Source organism: Muscardinus avellanarius (genome assembly GCF_963383645.1).
Source record: "Muscardinus avellanarius genome assembly, chromosome: 6".
In the NCBI taxonomy this organism is placed as follows: domain Eukaryota; kingdom Metazoa; phylum Chordata; class Mammalia; order Rodentia; family Gliridae; genus Muscardinus; species Muscardinus avellanarius.
The window spans coordinates 22772895-22793199 of NC_137791.1; the positions used below are offsets into that span (position 1 = coordinate 22772895).

At 44.9% G+C, this 20305-nt stretch overlaps 1 protein-coding gene across 1 annotated transcript; it reads left to right on the plus strand.

Moving 5' to 3' along the window:
- Positions 1-644: 644 nt before the first annotated feature.
- On the plus strand, positions 645-7592 carry RPS3A (ribosomal protein S3A). The gene is made up of 6 exons (XM_080697483.1): positions 645-1003; positions 1617-1720; positions 2074-2261; positions 5708-5916; positions 6473-6582; positions 7396-7592. Exons 1-6 carry the CDS (start codon positions 942-944, stop codon positions 7515-7517), a joined length of 795 nt encoding a protein of 264 aa, XP_080553609.1. The 5' UTR covers positions 645-941; the 3' UTR covers positions 7518-7592.
- Positions 7593-20305: the final 12713 nt, after the last annotated feature.

The window sequence follows — 20305 nt, forward strand, 5'->3', positions numbered from 1 at the left end:
ACACTTATTTCTTCCTACTAACAACCTCGTGAGGCCGCCCAACCTTATTAGGATCCCCTTTTTTGCTCCCCCCTCCCTCCCCGCATTGTACCTCTGAGCTACACCCCCAGCCCAATTTTTTTTTTTTTTTTTTTTGGTGGTACTGGGGATGGAACCCAGGGGCTTACCTCCGGGCTACACTCCCAGACCTATTTTATACATTATTTTTCTTTTATATTTTATTTGGTAACAGGGTCTCACTGAGTTGCAGAGGGCCTTGCTAAGTAGCTGAGCCTGTCCTCGAACCCGCTCCCTCTGGTCTCCGCCTCCCGAATCTGGGATCACAAGCGTGCGGCCCCACGCCCGGCCTATATCCCCATTTAACACATGGGGAGCCAGGAGTAGTGAGGCCCGCCAGTAATCCAGTACTCAGGAGGCTGAGACGGGAGGATAGTAGGTTCTAGGCCAGATTCAGCAATTTAGCAAGACCCTGTTCCAAAATAAAAACAAAATAGGTCTGTGGTGTAGCTCAGGGATAGAATGCCCCTAAGATTAAAAAAAAAAAAAAAAAAAAAAAAGAGGAAAGACAGAACAAGATCATATTGGAAATGGTTGAAACCAGCATCTGAACTTGGACTTGCTGTTCACATAGCAAATTTCAAACCCACGCTCCCGGGAAGCGGCCTGGCAGGTCGAGCTGGCGTATTTCTCGCACACTTCCTTCCTGCCGGCGTCGGAAGCGGATCCGCGGCTGGGGGGCGGCGAGCCGGGGTGCCGCGCGGCCTCCTCGCACACGGGGGCGCTGCTGCAGCGAGTCGGAGGAGCGCTGTGCGTGTCGTCGCGATATTCTCGACGCCGGAAGGGCTAAGGTTCAAAGGTCACGTAGACGGCGCGTCCCGCCCCGGACGCCTAAGTTCTCGCGCGAGTTGCGCTTCCGCCCTTTTGGCTCTCCCAGCGGCACCATGGCGGTCGGCAAGAACAAGCGCCTTACTAAAGGCGGCAAGAAGGGAGCCAAGAAGAAAGTGTGAGTGGCCACTACCGAGGGCCCCCCGATGTTGGGGTCCTGCTGGCATCGGCGGGCGGGGTTTAGGTCGCCGCGTGGGCTGGATGGCGAGGATGCCGGGCGGATTGCGCCGGCGGGTTGGTTCCCGGGCCGCTGCGGGTCCGATCTGGCGGCGGCGCGCTGCCTTTCCTGGGTTCCTGGGCCTCGCGAGGCTGCCGCCACTCGGCGTCGCGGGCATTTGGGTCGCCCGCCCCGCACCCCGCGGCTTTTTGGTGCTGCCTGGCGAGTGGCCGTCCAGGACGTTAAGTCCCGGTCCACCCGTTCCCCGCGCCGGCTGCGCCCACAGGCTCGCCTGTCACTGCAGCTGCCATGTGTGCTGGGGGCGCCGACGGGCAGGAGGGCGGAGACGCCAAGTCTGGACTGCACCGTGGGACCGGAGAAGAGCTAGCTTTACGATGCTCTCACCTCACTGCGTGGAAAGTAGCTTATTCCAGTGTTAAGTAGGTCAGCTCTTACAAAACTTAGAAGAAGTTTTGCTGGGAGGTGATATTAGGAAAGGAAGCTTTTTAAAAATCGCAGTATTCACGTGGCTTTTAGTGAGACTTAACCTTTTTTTTTTCTCCTAAACATTCAGGGTTGATCCATTTTCTAAGAAAGACTGGTATGATGTGAAAGCCCCGGCCATGTTCAATATAAGAAATATTGGGAAAACACTAGTCACGAGGACTCAAGGAACTAGTGAGTATCTTAATGCTTGGTGGGTATTACTTTAACATGAGGTACGTGTATTGCAGCGGGCATCTTGGGCCATTAGTTTATTCAGTGATGAGAGACTCCACATGTCAGCTCTTGGTTGTAGGTTTGTCCTGTCTGCTGTTTTTGTACTGCATTTGTAGAAGCAAGTTGGTGCTTCCAGAATTTATTAACAAAATGTGCAGGTAGTTTTGAAATTTTAGTAGGTCTTGTTAGTCATTGGTGACTGGATGAATCTGGTAACAAAGCATGGTCTATAAATTTCCATGAATCTAGTTGTTTAACCTCGTGTAGGTTTGTTTGTAGTTATGTGGATTGCGATATGTTTTGTTTTTTAGAAATTGCATCTGATGGCCTCAAGGGTCGTGTGTTTGAAGTGAGCCTTGCTGATCTGCAGAATGATGAAGTCGCATTTAGGAAATTCAAGCTAATCACTGAGGACGTTCAGGGTAAAAACTGCCTGACTAACTTCCATGGCATGGATCTTACACGGGACAAGATGTGTTCCATGGTCAAAAAATGGCAGGTGAGTGCAGTGTCCTGGTCTGATGACAAGAAGGCACCATGCCATGGAATGGAGTTGTTACACTGTTTACTTGCTATCCTTAAATACTAACTGGTTGGTGGTACTCTGAGCTTACGGACTGGTGAGCAATTGTGGATGACTCCCCTCCCTCCGTGGTGGTACTCCAGATTGAACCCACGTCAAGCATACTAGGAAAGTGTGCTGCCACAAAGCTATATTCCCAGCTTGTTAATTTTACTTCAAAGCAAGTGTGATAGTGCACTCCTGTAATCCCAGTCCTTGGGAGGCTGAGACAGGAGGGGTGCAGGTTTGAAGGTAGACACAGCAATTTCGCAGGACCCTGCTTCAAAATGAAAACGGCTGCGGTGTAGCTCTGAGGTTGAGTGCCCGAGTTCAATCCCCAGTACCATTATTTTATTTATTTTTTTGGTGGTACTGGGGTTCCTGGAAGCCCTTCTACCTCCGGGCTACACTCCCAGACCTATTTTTACATTTTTATTTGGAAACAGGGTCTCCTAAGCCAGCGCACGCGGCTGGCTTGGAACCTGCGCGATCCTCCTGTCTCTGCCTCCCAAGCGCGGGGATTACAAGCGTGCGCCACCACGCCCGGCCATGAGTCCAAGATTTAATATTGGGTGGCATCGGAGTAGTCAGGACTTGTTGGAGAAATAACCAGGGGAGGCAGGCAATTTGAGACCTCAAAACCTAGCACATTTATAGTGAAAGGGTTGCTCAGGTTGTCTACTCAATTACTCCTAACAGTGAGCATAATAGTGGTAAAGCCTCTGGGTAGGGTTAAAAATCATGGTTCCCTTTCTCACTTTCTTGGAAAGTAACTTTAGACTTGGTTTAGACTTTACCTGTGAGATGGAGAGAAAAGTAATTTTATTGAATTGAAGATGAAAGAAAAGATCCTTGTAAACATGCTTAACAGAATGCACTCAGCAGACAGTATCGCTTTAGGGCATCATTTTATTGTTTCAGGTATCTAGTTTTGAGAGGTGCTCTATATGGGAATGAATGATGACAAAATGTTTCGGTCCCAAATGACAATGTCCTGATTTTACCATAACATTTCTGACATTCCCCTAGGGCTCTGTCCTTTCATGTCTGAAAATATTTGACTATTTGTATTGATAGATTTTTTTTTCTCTTTGTGGTGCTGGGGATCAACCCAGCTACTTAGTGAAACCCTGTTTCAAAGTAGAATAAAATTGGACTGGGGGTTAGTGCCCCTGGGTTCCATCCGTAGTACCACCAAAAATAAAAAAAATGTAAGCCGAGCGAGTACTTGTAATCCCAGTACTTGGGAGGCTGAGACAGGATCGCAGGTTCACGGGCCTCAGCTTAGTGAGGGCCTCTGAAACTTTGATCCTGTTTCAAAATAAAGAATAAAAAATAGGGCTGGGATGTAGCTTGGTGGTAGAATGCCCCTGAGTTTATTCCCCAGTACCACAAAGAAATAATAATTTGCGAAATGCAAGAGGACAGGCCAGTCTTAGCCACTGCTTTTGGTTTAAGTTTAGGCAATATCGCCACTAATTAGTGTTGTTTAGCTGTGAAATATTTCGTTCTTGCCATGCTTTAGTTCAGAAAATAAGGAATGTTTTTTGAAAATGTGCCTCTAGCTGTGCGTGGTGACACGCACCTGTAATCCCAGTACTTGGGAGTCTTAAGATAGGAGAATAGCAGGTTCAAGACCAGCCTAGCAACCTAGTGAGACAGACCTAGTTTCAAAACAAGAATAAAACGAATGGGAGCTAGAGGGAACAGCTTGGAAGTAGAATGCCTCTGGGTTTGCTTCCTAATACCACACACATAAAAAGCTTTTTTTTTTTTTTTTTTTTTTTTTTTTTTTTTTTTTTTTTGCGGATCTGGTGATGGAACCCAGGGGCATTCGACCTCCGAGCTGCATCCCCTGCCCTATTTTTTTTCCTTATTTTGAAACAAGGACTCACTAAGTTGTGGAGGGCCTTACTAAGTAGCTGAAGCTGTCGTGAACAGTAATCCTCTGGTCTGAGCCTCCTGAATTTGGGATTACAAGCGTGTGCCACCATACTCTGTAGCATAAATGTATTTTCCATATGGTAGGCTCCTAGGGATCCTCTCTTAGGATTTATTTTTTATATTTTGCAAAGGGATGGACTATATTTTGGGATTGGCTGTCAGAGACTTAAATGGCTATGTGAAAGATGTGGATGTAGTTGAGATAATAGTGATACTGGATTCAGGAGGGGAGGTAGTTGAGAGGGAGGGAGAAGGCTTGGTATTATTAGATGTGAAGGATAGTGAAGGCTTGAGAGTACCTGTTGGTAAATTCATTTCAAGGTGGTTAATTCTGTAGATTTTATTTATCTCTTTGTTGTGCTGGGTGTAGAACAGGGGCATTCTACCTCTGGGCTACACCCCCATCCCTATTTTTTTTCTTTATTTTGAAACAGGGTCTCACTGAGTTGCGAAGGGCCTCACTAAGTAGCAGAGGCTGGCTGTAAACTGTGATCCTTCTGTCTCAGCCTCCCAAATGCTGGGATTACAAGCGTGCTCCACCATGCCCAGCACCTCTGTCCTTTCTAAAAAAAAAAAACTTGAGATAGAGTCTCACGTGCCCAGGCTGGCCTCTAAAGTTGCCATCTTTCTGCTTTAGCCTCCTGAGTACCTGCAATAACAAGCCAGCACCATTGAGTCTGGTATTTTTTTTTCTTAGAACTCGAGATTTTTGTAACATTAAAACCTGAGCTGGGTGTGGTGGTGCACACTTGTAATCCTTGCGCTTTGGGAGGCTGAGACTAGAGGATCTCACAGGTTCAAAGCCAGCCTCAGCTACTTAGGCTCTCAGCAACTTAGTGAGACCCTATTTCCAAATAAATATAAAATAAGTCTGGGAGTATAGCCCGGAGGTAGAAAGCCCTGGGTTCAGCCCCCCAGTACCATCAAAATAAATAATAAAACCTGATATTTTTCTGAGCCAGGTATGGTGGCATGTGCTGCCTGTAATTCCAGTATTTTGGAGGTTGATAAAAGACTATAGGTTCGAGGTCAGCCTCAGCAATGTAGTGAGACCTTATTTCAAACTAATAAGAAGTTGGGTGTTGTGGTGCACACTTGTAAATTACAATACTTGGATGGCTGAGACAGGAGGATCAGTTCCTGGCCAGTCTCGGCTACTTAGGCCCTTTGCAGCTCTGTGAGACCCTGTTTAATATATTTTCATAAATAGAGACCCTTGTTTCTATTATTTTCAAAATAAAGGATAAAAAATTGAGCTTGGGGATGTAGCTCAGAGATAGAATGCCCTGTATTCAATCTCTAGCACCACACACAACATAAAAGAACAAAAACAAGCCAAAAAAAGAAAATAGAGGGCTGGATATAGCTCAGAAGTAGAATTGCCCCTGAGTTTATGGGGGGATGAACCCTGTTATCTGACAGTAACTTTTTCTTTCTAGACTATGATTGAAGCTCATGTTGATGTCAAGACTACCGATGGTTATTTGCTGCGTCTCTTCTGTGTTGGTTTTACTAAAAAACGCAACAATCAGATACGGAAGACCTCTTATGCTCAGCACCAACAGGTCCGCCAAATCCGGAAGAAGATGATGGAAATCATGACCCGGGAGGTGCAGACAAATGACTTAAAAGAAGTAGTCAATAAGTTGTAAGTGTTTCTTCTGACCATACTACCCCGAGTGTGTAATTCCTCACATGAGGGAAAATACTAGGCAAGGAGCCAGACCTCTGTTCAAATCTTCTCTGGGACTCTCAGCTATATCCTTAGTACTGAGTAAATGTGATGGATGGGTTTGTATCTTTTGGGTGAGCGCTGTCTTAGCAAATAATGGGGCTTAAAGGTGATGAAATGTTTTTGCATTATTTACAAAATATGCTGAGTAAATAAAACCTATAATTACAAAGTGCATGGGAATAAGTGATGAGAAAATGTTTCGGTCCCAGTTGATGTCCTGTGATAACTTAACATTTTCTGATGTTCCCATGTACTGTACAGGCGACAAAGGGAGTATTAGTCGTGCAAGGCTTGGACCAGAAAGCTAATACTAACTTTGCCACTGGCCCGCTGTGTCTCTGATGATCTACCCTTACTGTCGAGCTGAACGAGGTTTATATGGACTCTGAGGTTTCTCTCCATTTAAGGAAATGGCTTATCTCCCTGTGTGAGAACCAGACCTGTTTTAATTACCATTACTGGTTTGCAGGATTCCAGATAGCATTGGGAAGGACATAGAAAAGGCTTGCCAGTCTATTTATCCTCTTCATGACGTCTTCGTTAGAAAAGTAAAAATGCTGAAGAAACCCAAGTTTGAATGTAAGTAAAGAATCGTTTTTATTTCTGTGGTGCTGGGCATTGACCAAGGACATGCTACCTCTTGGCTACACCCCCGACCCTATTTTATTTTATATTTGGAAATAGTCTTGCTAACTTGCTGACAGCCTCATTGAGTTGCTGAGGTTCTGCACCCTGAGATCTTTGGGCTCACTCGGCCTTGATTACAAGTATGCGCTATGATACTCAGCTGTACTTCTTATTTTGAAAACAGGGTCTTGGCTAAGTTGCTAAGGCTGGCTGCAGACCTGCACCCCTCCTGTCTCAGCCTTACTAGTACTATGATTACAGGTATGCACTATCCTGTCTCTTTTTTTTTTTTAATTTATGCGGTACTGGGGATGGAATCTAGGGAGCATTTCTACCTTCGAGCTACATCCCCAGCCCTATTTACTTTTTTTTTTGAACCAGGGTGTCACTGAGTTGCAAAGGGCCTCACTAAGTAGCTGTCCTTGAACTGTGATCCTATCTCAGCCTCCCAAGTGCTAGGATTACAAGTGTGCACCACCACACCCAGCTCTTGTTGATTTTTTTTAAGGCCAGATGCCCCCTCCCCCTTTGGGCTGGTTTTGGGGTTGAATCCAGGGGCATTCTACCTCCAAGCTACACGTACCCTAGCCTGATTTTTTTTTTTAATTCTTTGGAAACAAAGCCTAAGTGACTGAGGCTGCTCGCGAACGTGGTTCTGTCTTAGCTTCCTACCACGCCAGCTCCTTCTGTCTTGCCTATTAATAGTGAACATTACTGTTTAAAGATGAGAAATGGTATAACTAATACAATTTTCCTTTATTTTAGTGGGAAAACTAATGGAGCTTCATGGTGAAGGTAGCAGTTCTGGAAAAGCTACTGGGGATGAGACAGGCGCTAAAGTTGAGCGAGCTGATGGATATGAACCACCAGTCCAAGAATCTGTTTAAAAGTCCAGATTTTTAATAGTGACAAATAAAAAGTCCTATTTGTGATGATTTGTTTCTGTTCTTTTTTTTTTTTTTTTTGTGGTACTGGGGTTCCTGGAAGCCCTTCTACCTCCGGGCTACACTTCCAGACCTATTTTTACATTTTTATTTGGAAACAGGGTCTCCTAAGCCAGCGCGCGTGGGTGGCTTCGAACCTGCGCGATCCTCCTGTCTCTGCCTCCCAAGCGCGGGGATTACAAGTGTGCGCCACCACGCCCGGCCTGATCATTCTTTTTAAACAATCCAGTAGCTTGTTGAATCAGTCTCTTGATAGTGACTTAACTTTTGGAAAACCTTTGGTATGGATTTTATCTATTCAGCTGAAAGATTACTAGGCCAAGTTTTACATCCTAAGGTTTTTGTGGGGGGGGGTACTGGGAACAACCCAGGGGCATTACTTGCTGAGGCTATACTTGAACCTGTGATCCTTTGTCTCAGCCTTGTAAGTACTGGGATTACAGGCATGCCTACATAACACTTGGTTCTTAAATTGGTTTTTGTATTTTTGGAGGGGAGGGAGCTTGGACTCAGGGGCATTGTGCCTAGTTATATTCTCTTGTTATATTTTTAAAATTTATTTAGTGGTACTGGGGATGGAACCCAGGGTCATTATACCTCTGAGCTACATCCTGGCTGTATTTTTTTTAATTTTCAAACAGGGTCTCAGAGTTGCAAAGGGCAACTCATTAAGTAGCTGAGGCTGTCCATGAACCACGATCATCTTGTCTCAGCCTCCTAAAGCTGGGATTACAAGCATGCACTACCACGCCTGGCCTTATTTTGAAGCAGTGCCTAAGTTAATGATAGCCTAATGAAGTTGCTGAGGCTGGTCTTAAACTTGAGGCCCTCATCTCTACCTCCAGAGTATTGGGATGAGGGAGATGTGCCACTATGCTCAGCTTTACTAGGAACAGTTTTTTGTTGTGGGATATTGGGGATAGAACCCAGGGCCTTTACCTTTGGGTTACATCTCTGACTTTTTTTTTTTTTTTTTTGGTGGTGCTGGGAATGAAACCCAGAGGCTTTCTATCCCTGGCCTGGGATACACTCTCAGACCTGTTTGGTACTGGGGTTCCTGGAAGCCCTACTTCCGGGCTACGCTCCCAGACCTATTTTTTACATTTTTATTTGGAAATAGGGTCTCCTAAGCCAGTGCGTGGCTGGCTTCGAACCTTCATGATCCTCCTGTCTGCCTCCCAAGCACGGGGAATACAAGCGTGCGCCACCACGCCTGCCTCTCTTGAGTTCTTAAACATTTCTCAGTATACTGTGTATCTCAAAATCATGTGTGTGTGTGTGTGTGTGTGTGTGAGAGAGAGAGAGGGAGAGAGAGAGAGAGAGAGAGGGAGAGAGAGGGAGGGAGAGAGAGAACACCTTTGAGATGGAACCCAGGGGTACTGTACCTCTGAGCTATACCCTTGGCCCTATTTTTTATTTTTATTTTTTTGCAGGTCTGGGGATGGAACCCAGAGGCATTCAACCTCCAACTACAGCCCACACCCTATTTTTTTATTTTTTTATATTTTTTTTGCGTGTCTGGGGATGGAACCCTGGGCATTTGACCTCCGAGCTATACCCCCTGACCTATTTTTTATTCTTTATTTTGAAACGGGGTCTCACTAAGTTGTGGAGGGCCTCACTAAGTAGCTGCTGTCCATGAACCATGGTCTCAGCCTCCTGAATGCTGGGATTACAAGAGTGCGCCATTACGCCCAGCTCATTCTTTATATTTTGAAACAAAAACGGTCTCATTAAGTTGCAGAGGGCCTAAGTAGCTGAGACTGTCTGCGACCATAATTCTCCTGTTTCAGCCTCCCAAATGCTGGAATTACAAGCATGCACCACCATGCCCGGCTTTAGTCTTTATTTTTTGAAACAGGGTCTGAGTTGTGAAGGGCCTTGCTAAATAGCTGAGGTGCTCTGAACCGTGATCCTCTGGTCTCCCGAATGCTGGGATACAAGTGTGCGCCACCATGCCTCCAAGCCCCAGCCCTACCTAGCCCCTTTTGAAACAATCTTGTTAATTAGCTGACCTTGAACCTGTCATCTTCCTGACAGCCTCCTAAATAGGTCATATGTGTGCACCACCGCCAGCTTGAAAATCACTGGAAGCTTGTAATTCCAGCATTCAGGAGGCTGAGACCAGAGGATCATGGTTCACGGAAAGCCTCAGCTACTTAGGCCCTCCGCAACTTAGTGAGACCCTGTTTCAATATAAAGAATAAAAAATAGGGCAGGGGATGTAGCTCGGAGGTCAGATGCCCCTGGGTTCCATCCCCAGACTCGGAGGGGGGGGGAATCGCTGAATATGAAATCCATGGCATTTGGCTCCACTTTATTGTGACACAAAGCATTTTTCCCTGTATAAAATTAAAGGTATTGTTTTTGTGGTAGAGGAGAAAAGCAACAACCTTGGCAGAAAATACCTTAGCATTTCCCAGAAGTGAGGGAAAGGAACAAGGTATAATTTGTTCCCTAGGTCATGGGTTTTGTTTCCCCCTTTTGGTACTGGGGATTGAACCCAGGGAGGCACTGCCTTTGAGCTATACCCCTAACCCATTTCTTATTTATTTGGAAACAAAAGTCGCCCTAATTTGCAGTCCTTGAATCCTACCTTAGCCTCTCAGGCTCTGGGATTTCAGGTGTGCAGCACCATACCTGCATATATCACGGTTTCTTTTTTTTTTTTTTAAGTCTTTATTTTTCGTTTATCCTTTTTTCAGTACCAGGGGTGGAACTCAGAGGCATTCTACTTCCAAGCTACACTCCCAGCACTGTTTTTTATTTATTTTGAAACAGGGTGTCACTGAGTTGCAAAGGGCCTAAGTAGCTGAGGCTGGCCTCCAACCATATTCCTTCTGTCTCAGCCTCCCAAAGGCTGGGATTACAAGCTTGCGCCACCATGCCCGGCTTATCAGTTTCTAAACCTTGGTACTATTGATATTGCAGGCCTACATGTAGTAGGGTATTTACAGTATTTCTGGCCTCTACCCACTGGATGGATGGATACATGCCAGTAGCATCTTCCCCCACCTGGGACAGAAATGTCTTTAGATGCTAACAAAAAAACCCAGGTGGAACCCACTGCCCTTTCACCCGAACCTCTAACCTGAATCAAGTTGCAGCTAAAACTACTAGTCTGGCTGGATTTGTCCTTCCTACCAATAGACTATGAAAACAGACCTGCTGTGCTCCATGCCATCAACATTAGCTCCCAAATCTTGAGTGCACAGATATTTAGACCACAATTTTTACTGAATCTGACTAGTACACTTTTTTTTTTTTTTTGCGGGTCTGGGGATGGAACCCAGGGGCATTCAACCTCCGAGCCACATCCCCCTGCCCTATTTTTTATTCTTTATTTTGAAACTGGGTCTCACTGAGTTGCAGAGGGCCTCACTAGCTGAGGCTGTCCTTGAACCGCGATCCTCTGGTCTCAGCCTCACGGATGCTGGGATTACATGTGTGCGCCACCACACCTGGCTGACTAAGACACTCTTGATGTCTGAGTAACCTTGGGTAATATAGATGAAAACAGGCTGTAGCTATTTGGTGACACTGTCCCTGTAACCTAAGTAATGTAAACAGATCAGGTTTAATAGCAAATCCTAACTAAAAGTGGCTTTGGGTTATACTTTGTATGTGAGGGAAAAAGTGGTCCAAAAGATCCAGGTGTGGTGGCACACGCTTGTAATCCCAGTACTTGGGAGACTGAGACAGAAGGATCACAGGTTTGTGGCCAGCCTCAGCTACTTAGGCCCTCTGCAACTGAGACACTGTTTCAAAATAGAGAGGAAAAAAATAAAATAGAAAAAAGTAGAGAGAGAAAAAAGAAAAAAAAGCTGGGCTTGGTGGTACGCACTTGTAATCCCAGCATTACAAGGCTGAGACAGGAGGATCATGGTTTGAGGACAGCCTCAGTTACTTAGTGAGGCCCTTTGCAACTCAGTGAGACCCTGTTTCAAAATAAAAAAAAATAAAAAAATAGGGCTGGGGTGGAGCGTGATGGTAGAATGCCTCTGGGGTCTATCTCCAATAATGCAAAAATAAAAAAATAAAGAAAACCCAGGCGTGGTGACGCACATTTGTAATCCCTGCGCTTGGGAGGCGGAGACAGGATCGCACAGGTTCGAAGCCAGCCTTGCTGGCTTAAGAGACCCTGTTTCCAAATAAAAATATAAAATAGGTCTGGGAGTGTAGCCCAGAGGTAGAAGGGTTTCCAGAGACCCCAGTACCACCCACCCACACACACACACACACACACACACACACACACACACAAAGTTGTGAGGTAGGATGCCTCTGGGTTCAATCCCCAGTACTGGGGGGAAAAAAAAAAAGTCCAAAAGATTATAACTGGCAAACCAGGTCATAATGAATAATGGCCTGGCCATATAAAACCTTGTGGCTATCAAAAATATGACCTGGTCCTGCCCAAGGCTTTCCCACACACAATTCACTGGGACCCTGGAGAGCATGACTTACATCAAGGCTGTAGGTTGGCTTTATCTGCAGCTTTGAGTCTTATTGACAATAGCCTTACTTAAATGAGACAAATTGAGTGGTTTTGGTTCTAGCCCCTGTTGGCTAGATTAATCAGAGTGGCTTACTCATGTGAAAATCAAGCTTGGCCAACAGTGTGTCAGGCTGAGGAGTGAATTGTGAGAGGCAATCTGCCAGAGGCCCTGAGCGCCCTGCCCGTTCTTGCTGAGTATGCCAACGATACAATCCCTTGGCTGCTCTTGGCCTGGGCCGTTTCTCAGGGCTGTGTTTGCATCCTCGTGAGCAACCTTGAAGAGTGAGGTAATGTCTCTCCCAGGAAAAGGAGGCCGGCTTCCACTTGCCACAGAAGAGGTACATCTTTGTGTTACTTTCTCCTAACACAACCTCCTGCATGGTGGGCCCTTTGCATCACCTCCTTGGGACTAGGGGCTTGGGAAACTAACACAACTGAACGTATGAAACACACCTGTTAGTCGCCCGTCTTCTGCCAGCACCTGCCAAACAGTGGCAGGCTAACTTTTTAGCTTACAAGGTGGGTAAAACATCAAGCACCCTGACACTTTTCCCTCTACAATTATTTTGAGCAAATATGACATACCAATGCAAATATCTTAGCATATATTTCTGTTAGTCAACTTTCTGCCACTGACAAAATACCTGGAAAAAACAACTTCTATAGGGAAAAGAGTATTCTGGCTCAGTTTCACAGTTACTGGGCCCCGTTGCCTCGGGGCCCCTGGGGCGCAGTGCATCATGGCAGGAACGCACAGGGAGGGAGGCCTGTCCAACTCATGGCCTCAAAGAATCAGAAAATGTCCTCACATCCAGCCCTGCCATCTGCAGATCCCACTACTTAACAGCAGTGCCACAGGCTGGGGACCTTTGGGGAATATTTCAGATACAAACTTCTACAGCCATTTCTAAAATGATTCCTTAAAAAGAAACAAGTGGTACATGCCTGTAATTCTAAAGCCTTGGGAGGCTAAGACAGGAAAACCTCAAGTTCAAGGCCAGCCAGGGAAAACTTAGTTGCCTCAAAATAAAACAAACAAACAAACAATAAATAAATGGCTAAGGGCTGGGTGAGGTGGTTCAAGGATGTAATCTCAGTGCTTGAGAGGTGGGGCAGGAGGATTGCAGGTTCAAGGACAGACTCAGCAATTTAGCAATGCCCTATGTAACTTATTGAGACTGTTAAAAAATAAAAATAAAATAGGGTCAGAAACATGTCTAGGGATATAGCTTATAGCTCAGTGGTAGAGTACTCATGGGCTCAATCCTCAATACTACAACAAAACAAACCAAAAACACAATCATAACCCTGCTAACCTCCAAATTTTGAAAATTCCTTAATATCATTAACATCCAGTCACACCAATTTTGGGGGAAATATTCAACCTCTGAGCTACACCCCCAGTCCCTTTTTTTGTATGTGTGGTACAGGGGGTGAAACCCAGGGGCTTTTCTACCTCCAGGCTATACTCCCAGACCTATTTTATACTTTACTTGGAAACAGGGTCTCACTAAGTTGCTGAGAGCCTCACTCAGAAGTTGAGGCTGGCTTTGTTCAAACCTGTGCGATCCTCCTGTCTCAGCCTCCCAAGTGCTGGGATTACAAGCATGCGCCACCCCCATGCCTGGCTCTAAATTTTTTACTTTGAAATAGGGTTTCACTCACTAAGTTGCTGAGACTGGTCCAAACCTGTCTCAGTCTCCACCAAGTACTGGAATTATGTAGGGATTCATTACCATGCCTGATGCAGCCATACCAATTTAACCAGTGACTATCTGTTGGATGTTGTGATATTTTGGATGTGAAACATGCCCCAAAGGCCCATGTCTGGTAAGTTCCCGGCAAGTCGCCCTGCTGGGCGGTTGTGGAAACTTTAGGGGATGGCACCTAGTTGGAGGAAGGAAGTTAAGTCACTGGGGGCAGATTTGTGACACTGGCCCCTTCTTCTCTGCCCCCTGGCTGCCATGAGCTGGACGGACTCCTCGACCAGTGCTCCTTCCTTGATGCACTTACTGACTCGCCCTAAGCCCAAAGGTGACAGGGCCAACTGACCATGAACTGAAATCTTTGAAACCTCTTCATAAGTTGTTTGCAGGTTGAGGAGCAGTCATAATGCTGTGAGAAGCAATGCAGGGGAGACAGCTATGAAGGTCCACTTACTAGAAACACTCGTGAAGTCCAGGCAGAGCAGCTGGGAGCTCCCAGAAGTCTGAGATGCTGTCACTGTTTTATGTCAAAAGAAAATGTAACTTGCCATAGCAGCTGATGTCAATACACTGATAAAACCAACTAACTGGTAAGGGTGTAAAACAACTGGAACTCTCAAACATTGTTGGTGGGGTCTTAAAATGATGGAGCCACTGGGGGTAGTAACGCACGCTTATAATCCCAGTATTCAGGGGACAGAGACCAAAGCCTTATTTTGTTCATGGATAGCCTCAGCTACTTAGCAAGTCAGTGAGACTCTGTTTCAAAATTAAAAAGACTAAAAAAAAAAGGCTGGTGGTGTAGCTCAGAGTTAGAATGCCCCCGGCTTCCATCCCTAGTACTACTAAATAAATAAATAACAAAACAAAAAAACAGGCTGCTTTGGAAAACAGGCAGTTTCTTATAAAATTAACATATATACACACACATATATATACAACATATATATATATATGTATATATATACACACACATATATTCTGTGACCTAATTATTGTAATTATTAGTTTTAAAAAGTAGATCTCACAAGCCAGGTGTCCCAGCATTTGGGAGGCTGAGATAGGAGGACTGCAGTTCAAGGATAGCCTCAGCTACTACTTAGTGAGGCCCTCTGCAACTTAGTGAGATCCTACTTCACAATAAAGAATAAAAATTGGGTAGCCAGGCATGGTGGCACAGGCTTATAATCCCAGTACGTGGAAGGCTGTGACAGGAGGACTGCAGTTCGAGGACAGCCTCAGCTACTTAATGAGGCCCTTTGCAACTCAGTGAAACTCTGTTTCAAAATAAAGAATAAAAAATTGGGCTGGGGGTGGAGCTTAGAGGTAGAATGCCCCTGAGTTCCACAAAAAAACAAAAGTGGATCTCACTGTGTTGCCGAGGCTGGCCTCAAAATCTAGGCTCAAGTGATCCTTCTCCCTGACTACATGTACATCATACCACAGCTGGCTATGACCCAGTATTTTTTTTTCTTTTTTTTTTTGGTGATACTAGAGGTGGAACTCAGGGGCTTTCTACCTCTGAGCTATACCCCCAGACCTATTTTATACTTTATGTGGAAAGAGGGCCTCACTAAGTTGCTGACAGCCTAAGTAGCTGAAGCTGGCTTCGAACCTGTGGGATCCTCCTGTCTCAGCCTCCAAAGCATGAGGATTAAAAACATGTGCCACCAAGCCTGGCAATGACTCAGAGAAATAAAATGCTATGCATGCAAAAACAAAAAACAAAACACTTGTTTAAAATGTTCATATCAGAGGACTTCCGGGAAGATGGCGACCGAGAAAAGCGGGGCTTAAGAGCCCCGCTAACAACCAATCTCCATTACCACAAAATCAGTGCCTTTCATAGCCAGAAAACACCATCACCAGAGAAACAAACAAACAAAAAAAACCACCAGGCTCCAGAGAGAAAGCGGACTGAGAACAGAGCTCAGAGCCACAGAGGAGATACACCGGCCTCACGCCCGAGGACGCGGCAGCAGCGCCATACTGCCGGCGGCAGCAGCGAATTCACCGGACAGCTACAGCAAGCTGAGGTGAGCCGCTGCGGAACAGCCAGGCGGGATCTCTCCGCGCAGGGAGCATCTAAAGCTCCCAGTGGCTGAGCTCAGCACACGCTGCAGGGACTCAGAGTGGAATTCAAAACCAAGAAGAAAGAAGCCAGCCTCACGGCCGAGGGCGTAGCAGCGGCGCCATATTGCCACCGGCGGCAGCAGCAGCGAATTCACCGAGTCCAGTACAGCTACATCTGCGAACTCAAGAACAGTGAGTCAAATTGCGGGCCACAGAGGAGAAATCCCAGTACTGTACTTCCTGGGACTTGACCCAGTGGGGGGGAGTGGCAGTGGCAGAGATATCACACCATAGGAGAACGTGCAACCTGGCATCCCCCATAGTTTAAAGCAGCCTCTATCGACTCCCTGGGTCGGAGACTCTGTGATACAACCCAGTAAAGGAGTAGTGGGGTCTGAGATACTACTGACTCGAGATCCAGAACACCTTAAGTGAAGCCGTAGTGACCCAAGGGAAGAACCCAGAGAAGGCACAAACTTCCGAAATCACGGGAAAGAGGAATAACACTGGAGCAATGAATGGCCACAACCCCACAACATCAGAACCCGATAAAACAGAAAATCAGAGATTTCTAGAAGATCAAATCAGGAAAATAACTGTAGAAATAATAGAGGTGCTTCGAAAAGAACTCAGAGAGAGCCAAAAAGAGATAAAGGATGCAATTAATGAAGTAAAGGCCTCAATTCAAAGCACAAACAACCGATTAGACCACATGGAGAACAGAATCTTGCTCTTAGAAGATGATCATTCCAAAAATGAACGCATAGTTTCTAATCTAGAAAAAAATATCCGACAGCAGGAATCTGATATTGAAGAAATATGGGCCCCATTTTAAGAATGCTAACCTAAGAATAATTGGAATAGAGGAGGGAAAAGAAAGTGAAACCAAAGGGATCAACAATCTCTTCAAGGAAGTAATAGAAAATTTTCCAAACATAGAGCAAGAGGTTGATACACAGGTCCAGAAAACTTATAGAACTCCCTTTAGACAGGATCGGAGAAGAGGATCCCCACGCCACATAATTGTCAAAATGAGCAATGTGGAAGCCAAGCAGAGAATTTTTTTTTTTTTTTTTTTTTTGTGGTATTGGGGTTCCTGGAAGCCCTTCTACCTCCGGGCTACACTCCCAGACCTATTTTTTACATTTTCATTTTGGAAACAGGGTCTCCTAAGCCAGCACGCGCGGCTGGCTTCGAACCTGCGCGATCCTCCTGTCTCCGCCTCCCAAGCGCGGGGATTACAAGCGTGCGCCACCACGCCCGGCCCAAGCAGAGAATCTTAAAGGCAACAAAAACAAAGGGCCAAGTGACATTCAGAGGCAAACCAATTAGAATCACTCCAGACTTTCCAAACCAAGTCATGAGAGCCAGAAGGGCTTGGAGTAACATATTCCAAACTCTGAAAGAAAACAACTTCCAGCCAAAAATTTCTTACCCAGCAAAACTTTCTATCAAATTAGATGGAGAAATAAGAAGCTTCCATGACAAACAGAAACTGAAGGAATTTATGTCTTCAAAACCAGCACTAGAGAAAATACTCAAAGAGATTAACTACAAAGAAGAAATAGGTAACACACACCAGAACCAGAGAAACAAGATTTTCCATCCAACAGACAACTAAGATTGGTTATCTGTGGAGATTCATTATTTATGTTAGTCTTTTACCTATCTCTAAATTGTATTGTTTGCCTTTATTGTTGTTAATTTTTAGGATTTCTAGTTGGAATATTAATATACCTTCAGATATAGCATTTGGAAATATTTTATCCAATTCTATTAGTAACTCTTAACTCTGTTTTACATTGTCTTTGGATATACAATTTTTTTTTTAATTTTTTAGGGAGTTTGTATACTCTTCTGTTGCCTGTGCCATTGAAATCATATCCAAGAAATCACTGCCAATTTCAATGTTGTGAGGTTTTATGACCCAGATTTTCTTCTAAAAGTTTACAGTCTTAAGATTTATATTTAGGTCTTTTATCTATTTTGAGTTAATACTTGTATATGGGATTAGGTAAGGGTCCAATTTTATTCTTTTCCATGTAATTATTATTTTTCAACAATATTTAGTTAAAAGATTATTATTTCCACCACCAAATGTTTGTGGAAACCTTGTCAAAAATAACTTGATAATATAGGGAAGAATTTAGCTCTAGGCTTGTATTTAACTCCAATGGTTTATAAATGTGCCTTTAGAACAGTACTATACTGTTTCAATTATTGTAGCTTTATATGGTTTGAAATCAGAAAATATATATCTTCTAGCTTTGTTCTTTTTCAAGATTGTTTTGGGTATCTAGAATCCATATTCCATATTAGGATAGATTTTTTTTCTGAAAAATAAATATATAAATATATGATAGTTTCACCTAAAAAAATAGAAAAAAATATTCTCTGGTAAGAAAGAAAGCAAAAAGAAATATTGAAATGTTATCTTTAAGTCATCAAAAGCTTGGTATCAGACAAATGAAACTGTTATGTGAGATTATCATTTTTAATTTTGGATAAATTGCTATAATACTAGATGTCAACCACTAAGCCAAGCATGGGAAGGAAGGATGGGGAGGGAATGGGGTGGGGATCGGGTGGGGGCTGACTGGGCGATGTGTGCATGTATGCCTACAAAAGTTTGTATCCCACTATGATGTATGAATACAGTCCACCAAAAAAAAAAAAAATTAAAAATTAAAAAAAAAATAAAATAAAATGTTCATATCAGCCGAGCGTGGTGGTGCACGCTTGTAATCCCCGTGCTTGGGAGGTGGAGACAGGAGGATTGCACAGGTTTGAAGCCAGCCATGCTGGCTTAAGAGACCCTGTTTCCAAAAATAAAAAAGTATAAAATAGGTCTGGGAGTGTAGCCCAGAGGTCGAAGGGTTTGCAGGAACCCCAGTACCACCAAAAAAAAAAAAAAAAAAAAAAAAAAAAAGCTTGTATCAGTTTTATTCATGGAAGCTAAAAACTGGAGAAGTACTAATCAAGAAGTAAACAAATTGTGGTATTCATACACTGAAACTCACTCAGGTCTGGAACCAAGCCTCAGTACTTTCCTCCATCATGGGCTTGCAGGCATTCAGGAGCTGGACTGCACGTGCACCTCCACACACTGGCTGGGAACTATCACGACATCCAGCGTCCCAGTGGTCCTAGGCAGTACCGTTACTGTCAGTGGCCTCACGGCCGTGATTCTCATCACCAAATCCCAAAGAGGAAGGATCTTTCTTCAGTTGGGCAGCAGCTTGCATGGTCTGTCAGCTGGCTCTGTGCGGACCACCTGTGTGTGGGGTTCTGCTCCGCAGCCCTGTTGGAGAACGTGATGGTCCTGTCTTCCCATCAGGACCCTCTTCTCATAAGGTCTTGTCACCCTCTTCCTCCTCACCAGAGTCCATGTCTGTGTTCATCAACTAGAACAGGACACGGAGGCCACCTGTCCCAGCCCGCAGCAGCAGCCTGATGCGGCCGCTGCACAGGGTAGTACCACGTAGCAGGTAGCTTCAGACAGCATTTTAGTGCACGGTTCATTGACTTCCAACTTCGCCCCCAACCCCTTTGCTGCAGTGGGTATCTGAGCGTCCATAGCAGCAGAGCACTCTTGACCAGCAGGACGCAGGCCTCTGTTATTCTCCCACATCCCTCTGCTCCTAGATCGCTCCGTGTCAGACAGGTCAATCAGGCATCTGTCTCATCACTATTTTATTTACTTATTTATTGCAGTACTAGGGGTTGAACCCAGTGGCATTCTACCTTGAAGCTACACTGCTAGCCCTCTATGATTTTATTTTGAAACAGGGTCTTGCTGAAGTTACCTTGCACTGGCCTCAAATCTGATTCTCCTGTTTCAGCTTCCCGAGTACTGGGGTTACAAGGCATGTGCCACTGCGTCTGGCTTTGGGATGGGGTCTTGCTAGGTTGCTCAGGATGGCCTCAAAGCTGACCATCCTACTTAACCCCTCCAAGTCACTGGGATGGTAGGTGTGTGTCACTGTGCCCAATAGAAAAAAAATTTTTTAAGCTGGGTGTGGTGGCAGCGCACGCTTGTAATCCCAGCATTTGGGAGGATGAGACAGGAGGATTGGGCAGATTCAAAGCCAGCCTCAGCTACTTAGTGAGGCCTTTTGCAACTCAGAGAGACCCTGTTTCAAAATAAAGAATAAAAAATAGGGCTGGGGAGGTAGGTAGCTCAGAGGTAGAATGCCCCAGCTTCCATCCCCAGTACCGCAAAAATAAATAAATAAATAAATAAATAAATAAATAAATAAATAAATAGCATCAGGCCATGCAGTGGGACAAGCCTGTGATTCCAATAATGGGAAGCTAAAAGAGGAGGACTGCAGGTTTAGGCCTGCGCAATAATATGGCAAGAATTTGTTTTGAAATAAAAAGGGCTGGGGATATAGCCAAGAGGTGGAACACTCTGGAGTTCAATCCCCAGTATGACCCCACACACAAGCAAA

Coding starts and splice junctions, on each gene's coding strand:
- RPS3A (XM_080697483.1), top strand. CDS start 942: ATGGCGGTCGGCAAGAACAAGCGCCTTACTAAAGGCGGCAAGAAGGGA. Junction 1,721..2,073: donor CACGAGGACTCAAGGAACTA/GTGAGTATCTTA, acceptor TTTGTTTTTTAG/AAATTGCATCTGATGGCCTC. Junction 6,583..7,395: donor GAAGAAACCCAAGTTTGAAT/GTAAGTAAAGAA, acceptor CCTTTATTTTAG/TGGGAAAACTAATGGAGCTT.